This window comes from Felis catus, chromosome X, assembly GCF_018350175.1.
Source record: "Felis catus isolate Fca126 chromosome X, F.catus_Fca126_mat1.0, whole genome shotgun sequence".
In the NCBI taxonomy this organism is placed as follows: Eukaryota; Metazoa; Chordata; class Mammalia; order Carnivora; family Felidae; genus Felis; species Felis catus.
The window spans coordinates 86755064-86775565 of record NC_058386.1 but is presented as its reverse complement, the minus strand read 5'-3'; the positions used below and the strand labels follow the sequence as shown (position 1 = coordinate 86775565).

Here is a 20502-nt window from a genome sequence, read left to right as displayed (position 1 = left end):
CTATCTTCCCAGATAGCAAAACTGCAGTCTTTAGAACTTGAAAGACTTGTCTTATCCTGCCCGTTAGTCATGCAGCCTAACTGGGACTCAGTTCCAGAAATCCCTACATCCTCTCTCTTCCCTTGCCTCATTCCCGCCCCTCCCCGCGCCCCCCTCCCCCCCCCCCCCGCGCTTTCCCGCTCGGCGGCCTGGCCTATGGCAAACGCCAAGAATTAATTAGGGGCGGGGATCAAGGAGCGGCTGTCAGGAGGTCGCCATATTTCCGTACGGCCCTGAGGCCGCCCCGGCGGGCAGTCGGTCGGTCGGGAGAGGTGCTGACAGGGCGGGGCCGCCGCTCTGCTCCGCCGGCCTCACCCCTCCCGCCCGGGACAGGTGGCTGGAGCGCGCCCCGCCCCCGCCAGCTGCGGGTGGGAGCGAGGGAGGGCCAGCCCCAGACGGCCGCCACCAGCTGCGAGGGGGAGTGAGTGAAGGCCAGTCCGGGACTGCCGGGCGAGGAGTCCGGCGGCAGCAAGCGAGTATCGTGGCGGCCAAAAAAATGCTCCTGTACCGAGGGGCCCCCGCAGGCCCTGGCGCGCCGGGCAGCGCGCTGGCCCGGCCGGGCGGCGGCCCGCAGGCCTTTGGGATCCGCCTGAGCACGGTAGGTCGGGGGCCCGAGGGGCTGCGGGGGGCGCGCGGGGAGGGCCCGGCGGGCCGAGGCCTCACGCGGGACGGGACCTTTTCTCGCCCCCAGATGAGCCCCCGCTACCTACAGAGCAACTCCAGCAGCCACACGCGACCCTTCAGTGCCATCGCGGAGCTGCTAGGTGAGTGGCGAGGGCGGGCCTGGCCGCGATAGCCCGAGGCAGCGGTGCCAACGTGGTGCCGTGGTCGCGAGAGTAATGTGCGGAGCCGCGCAGGGCGGGCCGGGGCTGGGGTGGGGGCGTCGGGACCGGCCCCGACCCCGCAGGCGGAGGGGGACGGCTCTCTCGCCAGGCGTGGGGGTGGGGGGCGAGGTCCAGCGAATAAAGCTAAGGAAACAAGGTGTGCCGGAAGAGTTAGGACTCCCTTGTGCGTTTTCTTTCTGGTTCGTGATGTTCCGGGCACTTTAGGATAGCTTAGTTAATAATCAAAACGTGATGCATAAAAATACAGGGCCCTGAGGCAGCTGGGCTCCGCAGGCACTGGCGACCGGCGGAGGGCGCCAAGTTAGCAGAGGGGCATTGCGGAGGACCCGGTAGGGTCCTGAGGAAAGGTCTGGAAGACGGAGTTCTTCAACTTTTGGGACCAGGGAATCTGGGAATGATGGGACATCCCTTAAGAGATGACACGAGTGCATTTGGCTCCCTGCGACTGCGGAGGGCTGGGTCCGTGGTCCACGAGCGCCCTCACACCGCTGGAATGAATACTGAGCACTTAACCTCTCGCTCCACCGATGTTTGCTTTTAAAGCGTTTTCAGTTGATCCCTTGAAGCCAAGTACATCAGCTTTTGCAGTAGTGTGCTAAATACCGTGTGGAAAGCAAAGAAGAAAGGCATTCCCGGACCAAATGCAGCACACAGAGCACATTGTAAATATTTCAGAAATTGAAAGAAGGGAGAGACGTTTATGGGACAAGGTAGCACGGTACAAAATCTTGAAAGTGGTTTCAAAGCTTGCTAGATGAACCCCAGCCTCTACTTAAAGCAATTGCTTTAACCCAGATTTTAAAACCCAGATTTTAAACACCAAATCACAACTCTTTGTGGTAATATTACTAATAGGAAAAAGAGGAGAGCAAAATGTTAACTGGTAGCCCAAAGCTTTCATTTTTAGGTGTTCCTTCAATAGGGTTTTCTTCTCCACTTATGTATTAATTTTCTAGTGAATCATTCATCCGGTGAATATTTATTGAGCACACACTGTGGGCAAGGCCACTGTGGTAGGTACAAAAATGAGCACAGCACAGACTCCCTTTTCTAGTAGGGGGAGATAAAACATGTCCAGGAGGTTTATGCTTTGTATAACAGCAAAACAGAAAGGGGTGCATCAGCAAAGATCCACACCTCGAATGCTGTGGGAGTTCAGAGGAAGGAGGGATGACTTCCAGCTCACCAGGAAGAGGAGGGTTAGGAAAGGCTTTGTAGAGGTGGTGACATTTGAGCTGAGATTTGAAGGATGGGGACATGTGGATATGGATGTGGGGAGGGAAGGGCATTCCAGGCAAAAGGAACAACTGTGTGAACAAAAGCATGAAGAATATTGAGTAGTTGAGTTTAATTAGAGCAGGGAGTTTACAAGTAGTCAAAACTGTCTGTCGTTAGAGAGCTGATAAAGAGCCTTCACAAATACATTTGTAACTTTACCCTCTGAAGTCAACGGCCTTATTATAATTAATATTAGTACTGTCATTACCATCCTTATTATCCTCATCCTGCAGATGAAGATACAGAAGCTCAGAATTTAATGGACTTTTCCAAGGTTGTAGGTCTAGTAAGTGGCAGATCCAGGACTCAAGCCCAGGTCTTTTTGCTCCAAGTACCAAGTAGATAATAAGGTTAGAAAAGGCAGACTAGGACCAGGATGTGACTGGGAGGCCCAGGTATTGGGCCTTTTAGTCTGAAGTTTTCTGAGCAGGGGAAAGTCATGAGCAGAGCTGTGCTGCAGGAAAGTTAATCTTACAGCCAGGTGAAAGATGGATTGGAGAAGAGAGTCATGGCCTTGAGAGACTAGTTAGGAGGTTAACGTGATAATCCAGATGAGAGGATTTCTGTAAACTAAGAAACTGACAGTGGGACCATAAATAGGAAGATGGGGGAGAGCTTAGAGATGCATGGGGTAAGAGAGTGAGAGACAAACCAGGATTTTTGAATTTCACATTTGAGGTCCTTTGGATGCTGGCGCTATATATGTGTATGTGTATGTGTGTGTGTGTGTATATATATATATATATATACACACACACACACACACACACACACACAGTAAAACCTTGGTTTGCGAGCATAATTCATTCCCAGAACATGCTTATAATCCAAAGCACTCGTATATCAAAGTGAATTTCAAGAACCATTGGTTCGGTTGTGATCATGTGATGATTGGCTGCACGAACTACTTGTAAGACCTCGCTCATTTATCAAGTTAAAATTGATTAGAAATGTTTGCTTGTCTTGTGAACACTTGCAGAACAAGTTACTTGCAATCCAGGGTTTTACTGTATATGGAACAGAGGAAGAATAGGCTTGTGTTGGTGGGTAATGACCTTAATTTTAGACAAGAATGCTTTTAGATGCATGCAGGATGTCTGTAGGGCAGCAGCTTGGGCCTGGCGACTTTGCAAGAATCCACATAGGTTGTCCTCCTGGAACAGGAGAGGATGGGAGGCTTGTGAAGTGCAGACCTAAAGTCCTCTCCCACTTGCCATCTTATCTGTCCCAAAGAGAATATCCTGCGACAGTTTCCCATTGCCTCCCAGGCTCTGATGAGATGCGAGGCTTCATTTAGATAGAATGCTTTCTTTTAGAAGACCAGGGGTTGGGTGGACCAGGTTAAAGGATAAGATAGATTTCCCTGGGATCTGGTTTCTCATGCTCTTGCCTCAGTGGGGGCAAGGAGAGGTAGAGATAGGGTTTCCCTCCCACTCAGGGTAGCATGGGGCCAGGTTAGGAGAGACAAGACTCCTTGGGATCTGGTAGCATGCAAGCTTGTCTGGGCCATGTTGGGAGTTAAGACATCCCAGGGTCTGGTACTGCCTCTCTTGCCTGAGTGGTGGGCAGGGGGAGGGGAGCAGGGGTTCTCTCACTGTCCTGCCTGTGCGTTGGCCGGGTGGGCTGGGATATCCTGTGCAACGTGTTGATAAATTTTTGGAAGGTGAGACAGCAAGAGGTTGGATTGAAACCAGCCACCAGATTGGTGCCATATTCTTATAAGGTCATTTGCTGAGGCTCACTATTATAATGTCATTTGTTGAGACCAAGGGAAAGTCCACTTCAAACTGAAAATAAGGGTAAGCCGTGCTAACTGCTGCCTGCTGTTGTCTTGTTCCCTGCTGCTGGAGCTGACCCTGGCCTCGTGTGTGCCCCTTCCTCCCTGGACTCCAGAAGCCTCTAGCCAAGGAGATAAGATATCTAGCTGCTCCTGGCAGCTACCTTGTAACCCCCGAAGTGCTTGTGTTAAAACTCTTTGGTATGTCCCTGTAAAAAAAAAAAAAGCATCTAATAAAGTTTGGGCAAAATGCACAGGAAACAGCAAAGAAGTCAAAGTGATTTTGTGAGAAGCCCGTGTTGATTCATTGAATGTGCTGTTATATAAACTTGGAATTGATACGTGTGACATGTTTGAACTGTGAATGTTCATAAAGTGTTAGGAAAACTTCCTCCTGTGTTCAAAGTTTGCAAAATAGAAATGATGCCCAGTTGGTTGACAAGGTAAAGGTATCCATCTCAGTGATCCTGGCTTCCTGCCAGCAAGAGTGACTGATAAGTCCCAGAACAATTCAGGGCCTGCTTGCCAAGTAGTTTCTTGAAACAATGTGGGCAGCTTCACAATGCTGAATCCTTTTGTCATTTAAAGAAAAAACTGTTGCCTCTTACACAAAGTAAAAGACTGTATTTATGATAAAGCCTCTATTGCACATCAAACTTCCAATCTTGCCAAAAGTTGGCCCACTTGATTTACCACATGACACAAGGCTTTGGCCCTACCTAGTCCTTAAAGATTGACTATCAGACCTCATAACTCCCTTCTGGGGCTAATGGTGATGGCTTACAGCTGTTAAGACTTATGCTGGTTACAGTTAATGACTTTTATCAATGGCACAGGCAACACCATTATGACCCTTGAAATTAATCTGCGTCTTGTTTTATTTGATGGCCATGACACACATCTAAGTGTAGCTTAAACTGTTAATTATATTATAAAAATTGATATTTTGAATATGAGTAATATTTCTCTTGCTTATAAGATATGTTCCCAGTGGAGAAATGCCATGATTTGAACAGTGGTAGTGGGACAGGTATACAGCCAGGACCCCACCTGGCTCTCTCAACCTAGCCATGTGGTATCAGTAAGGATGCCAGGGAGAGGGAAGGGGGCTGGAAGGGTTAGTCTCTGTCTTGATTAAAGAGCTAGTAGGGACAGGAGTGCTTAGGGAGCCCATCCAACAGATTGTACACACCGCCCTCCCTCTCGGGCCAGTGAGCCCTAATGAGACTAGTTCTACAGTACATGTGTCAGTGACCACCAGTTATGTGAACTGGTGCCTGTGGCAGAAAGAAGTGGTTTCTAGGGGCGCCTGGGTGGCTCAGTCATTTAAGTGTCTGACTCTTGATTTTGGCTCAGGTCATCATCTCAGGGTTCATGAGTTCAAGCCCCATATCAGGCTCTGCGCTGGCAGCGTGGATCCTGCTTGGAATTCTCCCTCTCTCTCTCTCTCTCTCTCTCTGTCTCTCTCTCTCTCTCTCTCTCTCTCTCTTTCTTTCCCTCTCCCTCTCCCACTCTCCCTCTCTCTCTTTCCCTCTCCCTCTCCCTCTCCCTCTCCCTCTCTCTCCCTCTCTCCCTCTCTCCCTCTCTCCCTCTCTCCCTCTCTCCCTCTCTCCCTCTCTCCCTCTCTCCCTCTCCCTCTCCCCCTCCCCCTCCCCCTCTCCCCGTCTCCCTCTCCCTCTCCCTCCCTCCCTCCCTCTCTCTCTCCCTCTCTCCCTTTCTCCCTCCCTCTCTTCCTCCCTCCCTCTCTTCCTCCCTCTCTTCCTCTCCCCCTGTGCGTGGGTGCTCTCTCTCTAAGTAAATAAACTTTACAAAATTTAAAAATAGAAAGAAGTGGCCTCTAGACATTGATACCCCCTGCAGTTTTAGACATGGTACATGTTAGAATATGGCTATATCTGCTGTCTCCTGAGTCTTAAATGATTAGCCCATTATGAAGACCTAACTGGGGAGGAATCACAAAACTTTCCATATAATTTTTTTTCTGCTTAACTTCTGTGTTCTCTATTTGATGAGGGTTGGTCAGCTTCACCTTTAAGACTATTACAGAGTGCTTAAGCAGAACCACTCTTCTCTAAGCACGCTTGTTACCCTCACTGGAATCTAGCCCAGCAATTAAATGTTTCAATTTGAACTTCTCTTTTAGTGCTCCTTAGGTGGTAAACAGGGATGGTGTTAATATCTGTATTCTTTAACAGAGGACGTGATGTCAAAAAGTAGAAAATAAAACATTCACAAATGCACTGTACTGTGTAGAGCGTGCATCTATTTGTATACATCGCACACTCAGCTGTTCTCCTTAGCCACCCTTTACTATACATGTTCATGAGCAGTAAAGTGGCTAAAAGATAAGAAAGAAGTAGTAAGATGAAATGGAGCAAAATGCTTTGTGTATAGGAGTTGTTTTTCCCACAGACCCAGAAATGTTAAAGGAGAAAGGCAGATTGTAGCTCAATCATTATATGAAATCTAGAAATCAGCTTCATAACCCCATCTGCAGCCATGTCTCTCGTTCCCTGTAACTTAGTAAGCACACTACCATTAAAGCTCCCTGCCCACCTTTGGGAACATCCACATGAGGGGAATAAAGGATAGTTTCTTTGTCTTGGGGCACTGACGTAGAGATTTGACGAAGTACTAGAAAAAGGGATCTAATATCACAGATTTCTACCTTTTGCAGATAATGCTGTAGATCCAGATGTATGTGCCAGGACGGTCTTTATAGATGTCGAGGAGGTCAAGAACAAATCTTGTTTGACCTTTACTGATGATGGATGTGGGATGACACCTCATAAACTACACCGAATGCTCAGGTAAACATGTCTTCATTCTTTTTCTCTTGTCTTGAGTTTATGAACTCTATTTGAGGCTTAATAATTTTTTAAAGTATTTGTTTCCCTTTATTCATTCAACAAATATTTATTGAGCATATGTTATGTGCCAGGGCACTGGTGATGAAGTAGACACTATTCTTGCCGTCACAGAACTTACAGTTTATGGAGAATAGTAGAGTTTAACAAGGTCAAGGAGCAGGGGGTAAAGGAGGAGAGTTCAGGCAGAGAACAGCAAATAATAAAGACCTAAAAGGCCTTCACTGGTCTGAGACCTCCTCCAACTTATTTTAACCTGAACTCACTCTTAGATCAGAAGTATTAGAGTTGGGATGATTTGCGGATTCGAACCATGAATGTGCCTGGGTATAATCAAGCCCCATGAAAGATAACTAGAAGGCATTGGTACACATAACCTTCAGGAAGTTTTGTAGTAGAATTGCAAAATTAGGGAATTTCCTTTTCTGACTGCTAAAGCTGGTGATAGAGATTTCTGTTGCCACTCTCCATTCATTTAATTACCTTAAAAGGTTTGTAGCTGAGAATGAGTTTGTACTTATCTTCACATATCACTTAGTGAAAGATGAGTGTTTCCTCAAGTCCTTCCTTCTCTCTTCATTTTTAGCAGATGAGGTTAATTACTCTCCATGTGGCTTCCTGAACTAGTGTGTGAAACATAAGTAACAATGGAAGAGGGGTTCTGTGGAGGAGGGAAAGGGTTCTGAACTATAAAAATGGAAAACGTTCATTTGGTTGTAGTTCTCTTTAAAGGTATTCTAATTGTGTAACCCTATTTATAGGAAATCCCTTTGATCCATCGAAAAAAAATGAAATTTGGGCACTAACCAGTTAATATGTTATGTTTTACTACTCAGCAGTCTGTGTACCTTGTGTCTCAGACCCTTATAATTAGAAGAATATTCAAGGAAAGCTAGAAGTGAGATAGAGATGTGGCCAGTATGTTGGTGAAGGTGTGGAGTTGGCCCGCTCTTTTAATTTTTAGCATTATTTTTATCTCCTAAAGTTAATATTTTATATTAAGAAAAATACAGTGTTAGATGGGATGGAACCAAAACATTTCTAATTATGTATGTATTTGCTTTTTTTCTAAAATCACATGTTTTCTTTTTTTAAGCTTATTTATTTGTTTTGAGAGATACAGAAACAGTGTGAGCAGGGGAGGGGCAGAGAGAGAAGAAGAGAAAGAGAATCCCAAGCAGGCTCCGCACTGCCAGCTGTGCAGCCTGATGCAGGGCTCAAACCCATGAACCATGAGATCATGACCTGAGCCAAAACCAATAGTCAAATGTTTAACTGACTAAGCCACCCAGGTGTCCCATAAAATCACGTTTTTTTCTTTTTTTTAATTATTTTAAATTTTTCATTTTTAAAATTAAAAAAAAATTTAATGTTTGTTTTTGAGAGAGAAAGAGAGACAGAACGTGAGTGGGAGAGGGGTAGAGAGAGAGGGAGACAAAGAATCTGAAACAGGCTCCAGGCTCTGTCAGCACAGAGCTCCACCCGGGGCTCAAACTCACAAACTGAGAGGTTGTGACCTGAGCCAAAGTTGGGACTGAGCCACCCAAGTGCCCCCACATATTTTTTTAATAACTCCTTCCCACCACACTTTATCCTAGTGACATGGGTGTCAAAGAGTGGACCCAGCAAATCTTAACCACCTTCTATTTTGTCTGTGGAACCACATCTATGAAAGTTGGTGCTTATAGTTACAAGGCAAGAGAAGGGAAGAGGATGGTTTCAAAGTAATTGCAACAATTTTTGTTCCAGACTCATTCAACCCATTTTTACTGAGCACCTACGTGAAAGTCACTGGAGATAAAATGGTGAACCAGACTCTAGACGTGATCCTTGCTCTCGAGGGGCTGACTGACAGTCTAGTGAGAACGCTAGAAAAGAATTGACTAGTGATACAACTAAATAGGTTATCTCACCTAGTGGTAAGTGCTGTGAAGGAAGAATACAGTTTCTATGAGAATATATAATGGAGTGATCTAATCTAGTCTAGGGAATTAAAAAGGCTATCCTGAAGACATGGCATTTGAGTTGAAATATGAAGGATGAGTATCATCCATTCATAATACTGTTCCCTCCCCAAGGAACAAAACAGCAAAACAGGCAGAAACTTACTTAGCGATAGCATTTTTGGCATTATCATACCAAATATGTTTCCCACTAATCTGAACTGGGCAATTGTTCTTCATACTTAAAAAATTAATTTTAGGGGATTTTAATGAGTCCTGGATTAATGCATAGTATATGTACCAGATTTTATTTGTGATTATATCTTAAAACAAACTTGAATGAGCTGGGAGGTCCCATTTATTTAAAAGTTCTTGCAGTCCAATCCTAACTCCTAGCCATGGATTCCACTTACCACAATTTGATTATAAATAATTGAACTTTAGAGGTAGCTTTGGAAATTATTCAAGAATGTTCATTTTTCTGGATTTGGTTAGGGACATATTACTTTTGCATAATCATAGAGGTAATTTTACAAAAATGATTAAGCCCACTGAAATTCTATTTGACCTGTATAACATTTTTAATAATCCTATTCATGTTTTTCAATTCTTCATGCCACCCTTCCTGTTTCCAGTCTAATAAAATAGTTCTGTAACTGCAGCAACAGTTTCTCCCATAAATACAGAATTCCAGTGAAAATCAAATTAAGAAGGAACAGCCTATCATTAAATTCCTTTAAAGTCCACAGTGAATTCTCTTTAGCTTCTGGGGATAGTGTGAACCAGCTAGTCTGTATGTTCAGCTACCTTTTTCAGCAAGGTAGAAAACCTCTTTCAAAGGTCAAGGATTAAAAACAGCCACAGATCCATGGATTAAAGGTATTTGCTACCTCTGCTCAGAAGTGCATTTCCTAGCAGGTCTGTTCTAAAACAACAGCCAAAGAATAATAATGTGCTTATTAGCAGCCTTCCATTCTTTTCTCTTACCTATTTTACATCACCAGTATGTCTAGGAAACAGCAGTGCCTGACTTTGTATGTCCATGGATTTGCTGAGGTTTGTTTCATTGGTCAGAGTCTCAATTGGAATTTCTCTCTTCAGATTGTAGAATCTTGACATTTTAAGGAACTCGGGAGCAAGCTGCTGTCTTCCTGGATTCCACTCAAAAAGCTGGTATCCAAGCCCCCTTGGTGTGTAAACACTGCTGTCTCTCACACGAAAGGGTAGAACAGGACTTACTTAAGGAAGCCACCTAAGCCAAGAGATATCTGGAAAATCAGTGTGCTACACCAAACGATATAAAATTCAGCCTTACAGTTCTGTTCTTCGTTGTGAGGGCTTTTCTACTCGGTAGTTATTTGGTATCTGGCAGTCATTCTGCAATTTTCAGTTAAATAGAATACCTAACATGAGAATATAAATAGAATAATGGAACACATAGGATGGGTTAAGTGGAACAAAACAGCAACAGCAACAACAAAATCCTGAGTTTCTCATTTTTCTTATCCTTTTCCATGTCTGGTTCTGGCCTTGGGCTATTACTTATCTTCTCACCTTATGTAGTCATTTGGTCTCTCCAAACTAAGTAACATGAGGAGGATTTATACTTTACAAGGGAAAAAGAGATGATAGATGGCAGAAGACGCAGGAATGGCTAGGAAATTAAGGGGATTAATATAGTCTCTGTTTTCACCACTTTCTCTTAACCACCAATTTGAAGCTTTTGTGGCATTAGATATTTAAGTCCAGATAGAGGTTAAGTCCATTAGAGGTTTAAGTCCAGATAACCATATAGATTCACTCCATGTGGTAGGTAAGATTACTGTTTATGCAGAGCCCTGAGTTTTAGGTACGACATTCGATCTGAAGTTGAGGTAGAGGATAGCACGGGACGGTTCTTAGAAAGACTTCTAGAGTTAAAGTTAAGGTTTGAACCCTACTTTATAACTTAAAATACATTGCACAGACAATGTGTAATTTAATCCTCCTGATGACGCCATCTTTTCTAGGCCATTCTTAGACAAGAGGATTAGGAATGCCTGAATTTTACCAGCTTCTATATGTTTTATTTCCTGGCATACTAAGGCCCGTGACTACAGAAACTCAATGATCTTTTGGTGTCTTCAAAGGAACTGCTGCCCTAGAAGTTACCTTTTTCTGTGGTTAGATTTATTTGTAAGATATACAAACCTCTTACGAAGCTAGGAGGACGTGTTGGTATTATTGTTTAACACTTTGAAAGAGAAAATTAAAAGGTAGTCCCCTTTCTTAAGGAGTAAGCACAAACCACAGCCTTCAGGAAGTGGAAACTAGGTACCTCAACCCTGCTCAAAAGAGTAAGAGCCAAGGCCAGCCTGCTCACCCATGGCAGATAGAGTGTCCATTGATGTTGGAGAAACATCTAATCTGTAATATATGAAATCCTTCCTTACAATGCAAACCATGAAGGCAAGAGTCATGTCTTTCTTTTTAATTAACAGTTGTGTCTCCAGTGCTCAGTACAATGCCCAGCACATAGTAGTAGGTACTCAGTAAATATTTGCTGAATGAATGGTAGCGTACAACATTGTATCTGGAGAGGAGCAATCCTTAAAATTAGTTTTATTTGTGGTGAGAGAAGGCATATGAAGAAGCCAATAGTCATTTTCTAGGTTTCATGTCTTCAATAATTTTTTGTTTCTGTTACTTTGTCATGTATTTTGAGTGGAGAATATAAGAAAGGGAAAGAATCTGGCTTCAGAGATTGTTGAGGTGACTCAGTGAAAGGCCCTTAATAAAACAAGAGAGACTTTACACTGCAGCTGTTTGCTGATATTCAGCGGCAGAACTACCTATTTTTATCCCTTGGCCACATTCCAATGACCTGTCCCAGCAGATGGAGCAGAGGGTAAGAATTGGAAGAGTTATCCTTTCGGTGGAGAGTTGAAACTGTTAAGATATGTAACCTCTGACTTACAGATCTCTAGCGAGTGATATAACCAGGTTAGGGGATGCCTAGTCTAGTACTTCTGACCAGTGCCACCATCTGTTACTTTTGTTACTCTCTCTAGGGGGTACTCTGAGATAACCCCCTTTCCACCTTACCCTAACTTTACTATTCGCAATCAGAACCACTTTGTCTAGGCAAGAAAGGCAGCTGCCCACGGCCTTCTCCAGTTCTCTCTGTTACCTTTATATTTGTAAAGTGTGACTCCACTGTGGTGGAGGTGTCTGTGTACCCACAAACCACACAGGAGAATCAGTGCTATTACCTCACAGTAATTTCCTAGGTTTTCCACTTAATAGTTTTGCCCACAAGTACCAAAAGGAAGAAAGCAGGAGTGAACTTTTCTAAGTATTTTGAATTTGCAAGCCATTCTGTTACCTATCTTAGGATGTTTTTTTACTTTTCTGAATTCTTTTTTTTTCTGATTTCTGTTTTCTTGTGTAATTACAGCTTTGGCTTTACAGATAAAGTAATAAAGAAGAGCCAGTGTCCCATCGGGGTCTTTGGTAATGGTTTCAAGTCAGGCTCCATGCGACTAGGAAAGGACGCTCTTGTCTTCACCAAGAATGGGGGTACTCTCACTGTTGGACTCCTATCACAGACCTATCTGGAATGTGTCCAGGCACAGGCAGTTATTGTACCAATTGTTCCATTCAATCAAAACAATATCCTTTCTGGAAATGGAGAATGTCGGTTAAAAACGAGTCTGATCTGACCGTTAATGATAGAAACCTCTTTTCTTCAGCTCAAATCCAGCTATCAAAAGTTTTCATATTTCTTTTTTTAATGGTTATTTATTTATTTATTTATTTATTTAGAGAGCGTGCGTGCGCACTCATACACACATGCGTGCGGGAGGGGCAGAGAGAGAATCCCAAGCAGGCTCTGCACTGTCACCCTGGCCAGAGGAACCATGAGATCATGACCCAAGCTGAAATCAATAGTAGGAGAGTAGGAAGCTTGGAGGCTCAACTGACTGAGTCACCCAGGCACCCACAAGAGTTTTCATATTTAAAGAGATATTCAAGTATCTTAAATTTAACTGGAATTTCACCCTATTAAGTACTTTTAAAATAATTGTACTGTTGATAGAATGTTAGAAATGTTTTTATTGTATTAAAATGTCCATTGTTTTGAGATTTGATTTAAATAATCTCTCACCCCCACCCCCACCCCACCACTCTCTTGGTAAAGTTCCCAGGGCCTTCTCTGTTTCCCCTAAGGGTAGTTATATTTGCATCATACTCCTAGAAACTATTAGCTTATCTGATTGCAGAATGGCTCATTTCCCTACATCTAGATAAGCTGTTTTTTTTTTCTTTTTATTAGACAACAGGTTGTTTTGATCCAAGCAGTATAGCAGTAAAGTTTGAACTTCTTATTCCCAGAGAGTCTAAAAATTCAGCCTTTCATGTTTCTTAGTCTTTGTTTACATTGTACCTTTGAAGGTGCAGTCTGCAGGGGTAACTGGTTGGGTGTTTGTCTCTACAACCTTTCTCCATGTTCCCCCTTTCCTTCCTTCTGTAGCAGTAATGCCTGTGCTTTTCATGCTTTCCCTCTGTATGTCCATGTTTTGTCTAAACATGCAACCCCAAAGGCAGATCTTCCGAATTGATAACTTCTAATGACATTTCTATTATAAAGAGGCTTTAATACGCTAATGTTATTTCAATCTGCATTGAAAATGTTTGACAGAGCTAATAGAGTATGTGGTATTTCCCAATTTAAAAAAAAAAGATATTTTTAAGATACTAATTTTTCTTTGACTATATTTGGTTTTACAAAAAATGATTATCACCGAGGATTCCTTGCCTAGCCTAGAAGCCATCTTGAACTATTCCATTTTCAACAGTGAAAATGACCTGCTGTCCCAGTTTGATGCCATCCCAGGCAAAAAAGGCACTCGTGTTCTCATTTGGAACATCCGCAGGTATAGTATTTCTAGGGTGATAGATTCAAATAAGCACAGGTAGTATGATGAAGCACGTTTTAAGAAGTCTTCTTTAGAGAAGCAGAGTAGATAAATTTTGACATATTTGCATGTCATTGCATATTTTGCATTTACTTCCTTGGACGTTTGTAATAGTGGTTTTTACTGGTAAAATGTGGAGCTTGGTAAAGTGAAGACCTGCATATCCTGAGGCTATTGCCACAAATAAGACAGTTCAGCATTATTACAAGATCTGGAGGATCCACTATAATTATTTTATATTCATGGGCATTGTTTTGAGATAGGATAATGATAGTTACTTTACATATTTGACAATTGAAATTAAGTATGAGAAAGAAAAGTTAGAAAAGCACAACATGATCTTTAAAAATGATGACCTCTTATTTGTGCTTTCAGAGTAGCTGGATTAGAAGTATGAAAATCTTTGAAGCAGGTAAATTGGACCTATAATGTCAATTTAGCTTTAGGTCATGTGTTCAGAGCTAATAAAACCATCTAGAAATGCTCTAGGATACGTCACCATCTGTTTAATCTGGTCATGTCAAGTAATACATTTAAGTGTCCACAAAAATCTAGAAGCCTTTTACATAAAATGGATATGATACTGGTATCTAATAGAACAGGCTATCAGAGTATTCATTCTTATTTTTCTCCTTAGGTCAAGTCTTTTGCCTCATTTCTTAGCTGGGTAAAACTATATAAAAACTATCATGGTTTATATAGACTGCTTTCAATTAAAAAGAAAAAAGATTGGTAATTTAGGTCTTCTGCATCCTACTGGAAAAACTTTTAGTAATGACATTTATATAATAAAGGATCATTTTCCTGAGGTGTTTTAATGATTTAAACATATTAAGGAGACTTGTTTCTTTGTACATTGTTTCTCAGTTATATGGTATTAGGTGTTGTGTGAATAAAAGATTCTATGGTCAAGTAACTGTGGGGAAAACTGGCTTACACAAAGTTTACCATGTTGCTTTATTGATCGACTTCTCAGAGGCTTTAATATGCTAATGTTATTTCAGTCTGCATTGAAAATGTTTAAGAGAGCAATATAGTATGTGGTATTTCCCAATTAAAAAAAAAAAGTTTCTCCAGACCTCTTCCTTTTTTTTTTTTTTTAATTTTCTAATGTTTATTTTTGAGAGAGAGACAGGGGGTGAGTGGGGGAGAGGTAGAGAAAGAGGGAGAGACAGAATCTGAAGCAGGCTCCAGGCTCTGAGCCATTCAGCACAGAGCCCGACGTGGGGCATGAACTCACAAACTATGAGATCATGACCTGAGCCGAAGTGGGACACTTAACCAACTGAGCCACCCAGGCGCCCCCAGACCTCTTTTCCATGAATGGTGAGAGGCAGGGAGGACAGGGAACTTCCTCAGAGTATGTGTTATAGTGGGGTGAGGTAGCAAGGATCAGGAATATCCTTGGAAAATCCAGAATATACTATTACAGTGAGGTGGGCTTTAGTACATACCATAATGGCTCTGGTACAGCCCTGAAGAAGGAGCTACAGTTTCAGCACATCGGCTCTGAGCTTGTGGAGCCTGAAGTATGAGGGGGAGGTATCACTAGAGCCTGAGGTGGCTCTGAGAACCAGGAATTGTTCCTCAATTTTATTCAGTCATATAACCCTTACTACTTTATTTCTTATTTAAGAGTATTTGGGGGAACTACTGTTCCACTGAACAAACTTTGGGAACTATTGTTCTGATAAAGATGTTTTCTCTATAACCCATCATATGTTTTTAGTTTTTTCCAGGAACAAAGATGGGTCTTGCCTTTTTACCCTGGCAGTTATTAGTGGTACAGTCCAGGGTCTTGGAATGGATCAAAGTTAAGTAGCCCAAAAAGGATTATGAGAAGAAGAAAGATCTTTATGAAAGGAATATGAATACTGTTATATTTAAGTGATAATTCCATAAATGATATTCTAGAGGACTAGCAGATACATGCTGTTGCTATAGCAACCTTTTTCCCCCTCTAAGAAATAGGATTAGATCTGGGAAATCTTGGTATTTCATTATTCCTTATACTATTGCTGAAATTAGAAGAAGCGGGTTTTGATTCATTCATCTATTAACACGGTTGGGGAAGATGCCGTTGAATGACCTACCCAGCAATACCCAGAAAGTTGTGATCTATTTTAAGATTCCACCGTGAGGGTAGCTGACATCCAGTTGATTTATCAGATCACAGACCTTCCCACCTTCCCTTTTTTTTTCTTTTCTTCTGTACTTGGCATCACCACTTCTATGAAATATAGTGAATTTGTTTAAACTGGGAATACGTCTCAAAATTGTGTGATCTTCAAACCAAGTAATTTGTAGTTACTTTGCACTGGTAGCCAGGGAAAGAAATAGATATCTGAGTTTTGGCTCATATTGTTTCTTTTCTCTTGGGTTCCTAGTGCATTTTTGTCCTTTGGAGCCAGTATTTGTTAGATTGGTACTTGTCTCTTTTACCCAGAAATAAAGATGGAAAGTCTGAGTTGGACTTTGATACAGATCAGTATGATATCCTGGTATCAGACTTTGGCACAGACGAAAAAGAGACTGGTGGTGTTACCTGTGAGCTGCCAGAAACAGAGTATTCTTTACGGGTGAGTGAGGGTGGTTTTTCTTCAACAATGAGAGGTAAGATTTCTTGTAACATGAAAACATTATAGAACAAGCCCTCACTTTAGTTAAGATGACTATCTCTTAGCCCTGTGCTAGGATTCCTTTATCCCTGTCTCCACTGAATTTAGCTAATAGAGTCAATAGCACTTTAGTGTGGTGGTTGACATAAACAAGGTATAGAAACTAAGCCAACTCTTTACCCAGAATAGACCTCAGTCACTAGCAGTGTTTTATGAGGGTGTCAGTAGAATTGGCAATGTCATAATAATTTTCCCTTCACTGTTCCATAGGCATTTTGTGGTATTCTGTATATGAAGCCACGAATGAAAATTTTTCTGCGTCAAAAGAAGGTGACTACCCAGATGATTGCCAAGAGCCTGGCCAATGTAGGATATGATTTGTATAAACCTACCTTCACAGTATCCTTACAGCTGCATGAAGTTGACCTCTTCATTTCAGGATTAGATTCCCAAGTTGGCGTAGAAGAACAAAAGCCTTTCCTTTTCTAATTAAAAAAATGTGTGTTATAATACTAATCCTTTTACGGTATATTCTTTAAGAAGGTGATCTTTTTTATTTTTAGAAGGTATTTCTTAAATGCCAATCTATGTACCAGTTTTATCAGAGACCACCTGGGAATTATTAAAATCATATAGCATCCTGAGATTTTGGAGATTCTGGAAATCTCTTTTTTCATAAGAAATACTTATTTAATTTTTTTCATATTTATTTTTGAGAGAGAGGGGGAGAGGCAGAGTGGGAGTGGGAGAGGGGCAGAGAGAAAAAGGGAGACACAGAATTGGAAGCAGGCTCCAGGCTCTGAGATGACAGAATGCAGTCTTGCATGGGGCTCCAACTCATGAACTGTGAGATCATGACCTGAGCCAAAACCAAGTCGGACACTTCACCAACTGAGCCACCCAGGCACCCCTAGAGATCATTTTTTGAATTGGTAACAAAAGTAAATTTTAAGTTAACTCATTTTGACATGAAGATTTCTCAGTATTTGTTTTTAGGAAAATTTCAGTTTCTCTGTCTCCCCTTTGTCTTTCTCATTCTCTTCGTTTTTTAAATCAAATAGAATTGCTAAAAACACATCATTGTTCATTTTTTATGTGTCATATTTAGTCCACTTTATTTCATCTATCCAAGCTTGTTCACTTCTTCCCATGAAATATGTTACAACAGGACTATTCGTTGCCCTTTACCTTTAAAAGTGATTTTGTTCTTCATGCTTTTGCTTTCATTGTGTTTTGTGTGATTAGCAGGACTTACTTTATTGCTTATACAGTTGACTCTTAAACAGTGTGGGGGTTAGGGACACTTACCCCCTTCACAGTTGAAAGTCTGAGTATAACTTTTGACTCCCCCAAAACCTAATCACCAGTAGCCTTCTGTTGATGGGAGGCCTTACCGATAACATACACAGTTTACATATTTTGTATGATACTATATATTGCATTCTTACAGTAGTACCTAACTTTTTCTTTTTTGTGTCTTGGTACTTCTGAGCTACACAGCTCATTTTTGTCTCAGTTTTTAAAAATCATCACAAACCTCCAAAAATATTTCCAATATATTTATTGAAAAAAATCCATGCGTAAGTGGACCGGTGCAGTTTCAAACGTGTTGTTCAAGCATCAACTATGATTGTGTGGATTTGTGTTGTACTAGCTACAACTCTTATCTTACCTAGCAGCCAACTGAGCAACTAGCAAGGGTTAAGACATGTTTTGTGATTATTTATGAATTTTTAAACCACTGATGGTATTTTGGTGTATTTTCTTACACTCTTTTCTATGCATATATTTATATATACATATTTTTAGATAATCCTTATTATTATATTCTAACATTTCCTAATGTTACCAAATATTTTTCAAGGACATAATTTTCAGAGGTGCATAATAGACCATGTGACTATACCAACATTTATTTAGTTATTTCCTTAGTGTCAAACATTTAAATTATTTATGTTTTTCTGACATAACTAGTTGATAAATCTCATAACCTTTATGGGCTTTCCTGACTGTCTCTCTAGGATAAATTTCTGGAAAGAGAATGACTTGGTCAAAGATTAAGAGTATTTTTAAAGCTGTTGGTACAGATTTTTTTTTAAATGTCCTCTGGAAAGTTATACCAATTTACATCCAATGGTATTTGATTTTTTTTTGTTTGTTTGTTTGGTTGTTTTTTTTTTTTTTTTTTTTTTTTGCTGTAACACAGTGCAAAAAGTTGTCTGCCAAATCCCCTGGTGTTTGTCTCCTTAATGATTTTCCTCTCAGAATAAGCAGGTGAAAATAACTTTTGGGTTCTCTTGCAAGAGTGATAACCAGTTTGGAGTAATGATGTATCATAACAACCGCCTCATAAAGTCTTTTGAGAAGGTGGGATGCCAGGTGAAGGTGAGTGGTTAATGTTTCTTTGTCATAGAAGTCTAAAACAAGGAGAACAAGGATTTAAAATTTGCAAAGGGCATAGACTCACTATAGGCTTTTACTCCCACCTTACAATGGCTGTTAAATCTGATCCCGGAACTCTGTTACCGGTGAGCTGGTGAGCCATCTTGTGTTAAAAAGCCCCTTCTACTTCTCATTCTTCACAGATGTTAATCAATCCAGGAACTTTACTGAATGCATTTTCTAGGTAGCTGTTGAGAAGAGAGAGAATTAGAACACCAGTGACTTTGGCATGTGTATCAGCTTATTAATGCTTTAAGGTAGCTCTGTCTTTTTTCTTGGGGAGACAACAAGGCCTAGTAGAAGGTGCATAAAATTTAGTGTTTGAGGACCAGGATTTGAGTTGTGGCTTTTCCACTTAAAAGCTGTATAGCTGTAAAAGCTTCACTAAATTGTTTAATTTCTCTGAGGCTCATTTTCCTTCCCTGTAAAATAGAAACAACAATAAATAATTTTACCTGCTCTGCCTGCTCCACAGCTTAAAGGCTTGAGAGACATAAATGGGATAAAGCATGTGAAAATACTTTATGAACTGAACTATACAAATATTACCATTGTCTTTAATGTTTTAATGGCAATTTAAAGTAGTAATATCCATAAGTATCCCATTTATTCTTATTGTACAGATAGGATTATTAAACCACAAAGAATGAGAAGCCACTTTGTATTCTGCAGTAGGACAAAGTTCTGTAAGATCCAGGGTAGCTAGTTTACAGCTAAGCTGCTTTTTATTATTATATCATCTTTATATGTACAACTCATATTTATATGCCAGTCTAATTACACCTTGACTTTTTAAATCCAAAAATCTCTTGTATCAGCTTGTAGTTAATAACCATTGCAAGTCTGACTCCCTTTAGTAATTGTTTGGTAGCCTACCTAATGTATAAATTATTTATATGACTAGAGTGTGGTATTTACATAGCCTCCTTAAAATCATTTTTTCAGATGAAGTTTCATTTCCATTCTCTAGAGCAGTAGTATATAGCCTTGATTTTTTGTAGCATTGTCATTCTTTGTTCAAAGGAAATCCTATGGCAATCCCATAATACAAAACAGATGGAAATGGAAGTAATGTGGGTGAAGCAGAGATGGCCATTAATCCCTGGAAAATCCCAGAGAATCTATGGATCATGTGAAAATCTCTGCCTTAGAATTTATCAGAGGTTCCAATTCGATTTAATTTTTTGCAGTCTATTGAAGTTCATTTTGAGTATTTCTCTAGATGATGTACTTTCCTTGCCTTTGAATGTTATGTAATCTTTCTATTGCTGTTTAAAATCAAAAGGAAATGCCTCATACAGTCAACAATAATGTAAATGTTGAAATTAATGTTTTTCTTCTAAGCCAACTCATGGAGAAGGTGTGGGAGTGATTGGAGTCATTGAGTGCAATTTCTTAAAACCTTCCTACAACAAACAAGACTTTGAGTACACCAAGGAGTACCGGTGAGTCACTCCCGACCTGAGGTGTTTCTGATAGTTTATTCAGGTATGATTCTATTCTCTGAAACCTCTAAAATCATCTCTGAAAACCAGGCAGATAAGTTAACTTGAGAATTCTTTCCAGTCACTTTCCCAAGATTAGAGATAAAATGTTTGTTTGTTTGTTTGTTTATTTTGAGAGAGAGAGTGAGAGAGAGTGCGCAGGGGAGGGGCAGAGAGAGAATACCAAGCAGGCTCCACCCTGTCAGTGCAGAGCCCCATGCAGGGCTCCATCTCATGACCGTGAGATCGTG

At 41.1% G+C, this 20502-nt stretch overlaps 1 protein-coding gene across 2 annotated transcripts in view; it reads left to right on the top strand.

Moving 5' to 3' along the window:
- Window positions 1-253: 253 nt before the first annotated feature.
- The window catches only part of MORC4 (MORC family CW-type zinc finger 4), a 51098-nt gene continuing 30849 nt past the window's right edge, over window positions 254-20502 (top strand). For both annotated transcript variants that reach the window (XM_023248882.2, XM_023248881.2), the window contains exons 1-9: window positions 254-637; window positions 731-803; window positions 6617-6749; window positions 12186-12400; window positions 13518-13665; window positions 16154-16286; window positions 16596-16724; window positions 18591-18710; window positions 20112-20212. In XM_023248882.2, coding sequence (XP_023104650.1) covers window positions 536-637; window positions 731-803; window positions 6617-6749; window positions 12186-12400; window positions 13518-13665; window positions 16154-16286; window positions 16596-16724; window positions 18591-18710; window positions 20112-20212 — 1154 coding nt within the window. In that variant the 5' untranslated portion in view covers window positions 254-535. The remainder of the gene's footprint in view (window positions 638-730; window positions 804-6616; window positions 6750-12185; window positions 12401-13517; window positions 13666-16153; window positions 16287-16595; window positions 16725-18590; window positions 18711-20111; window positions 20213-20502) is intronic.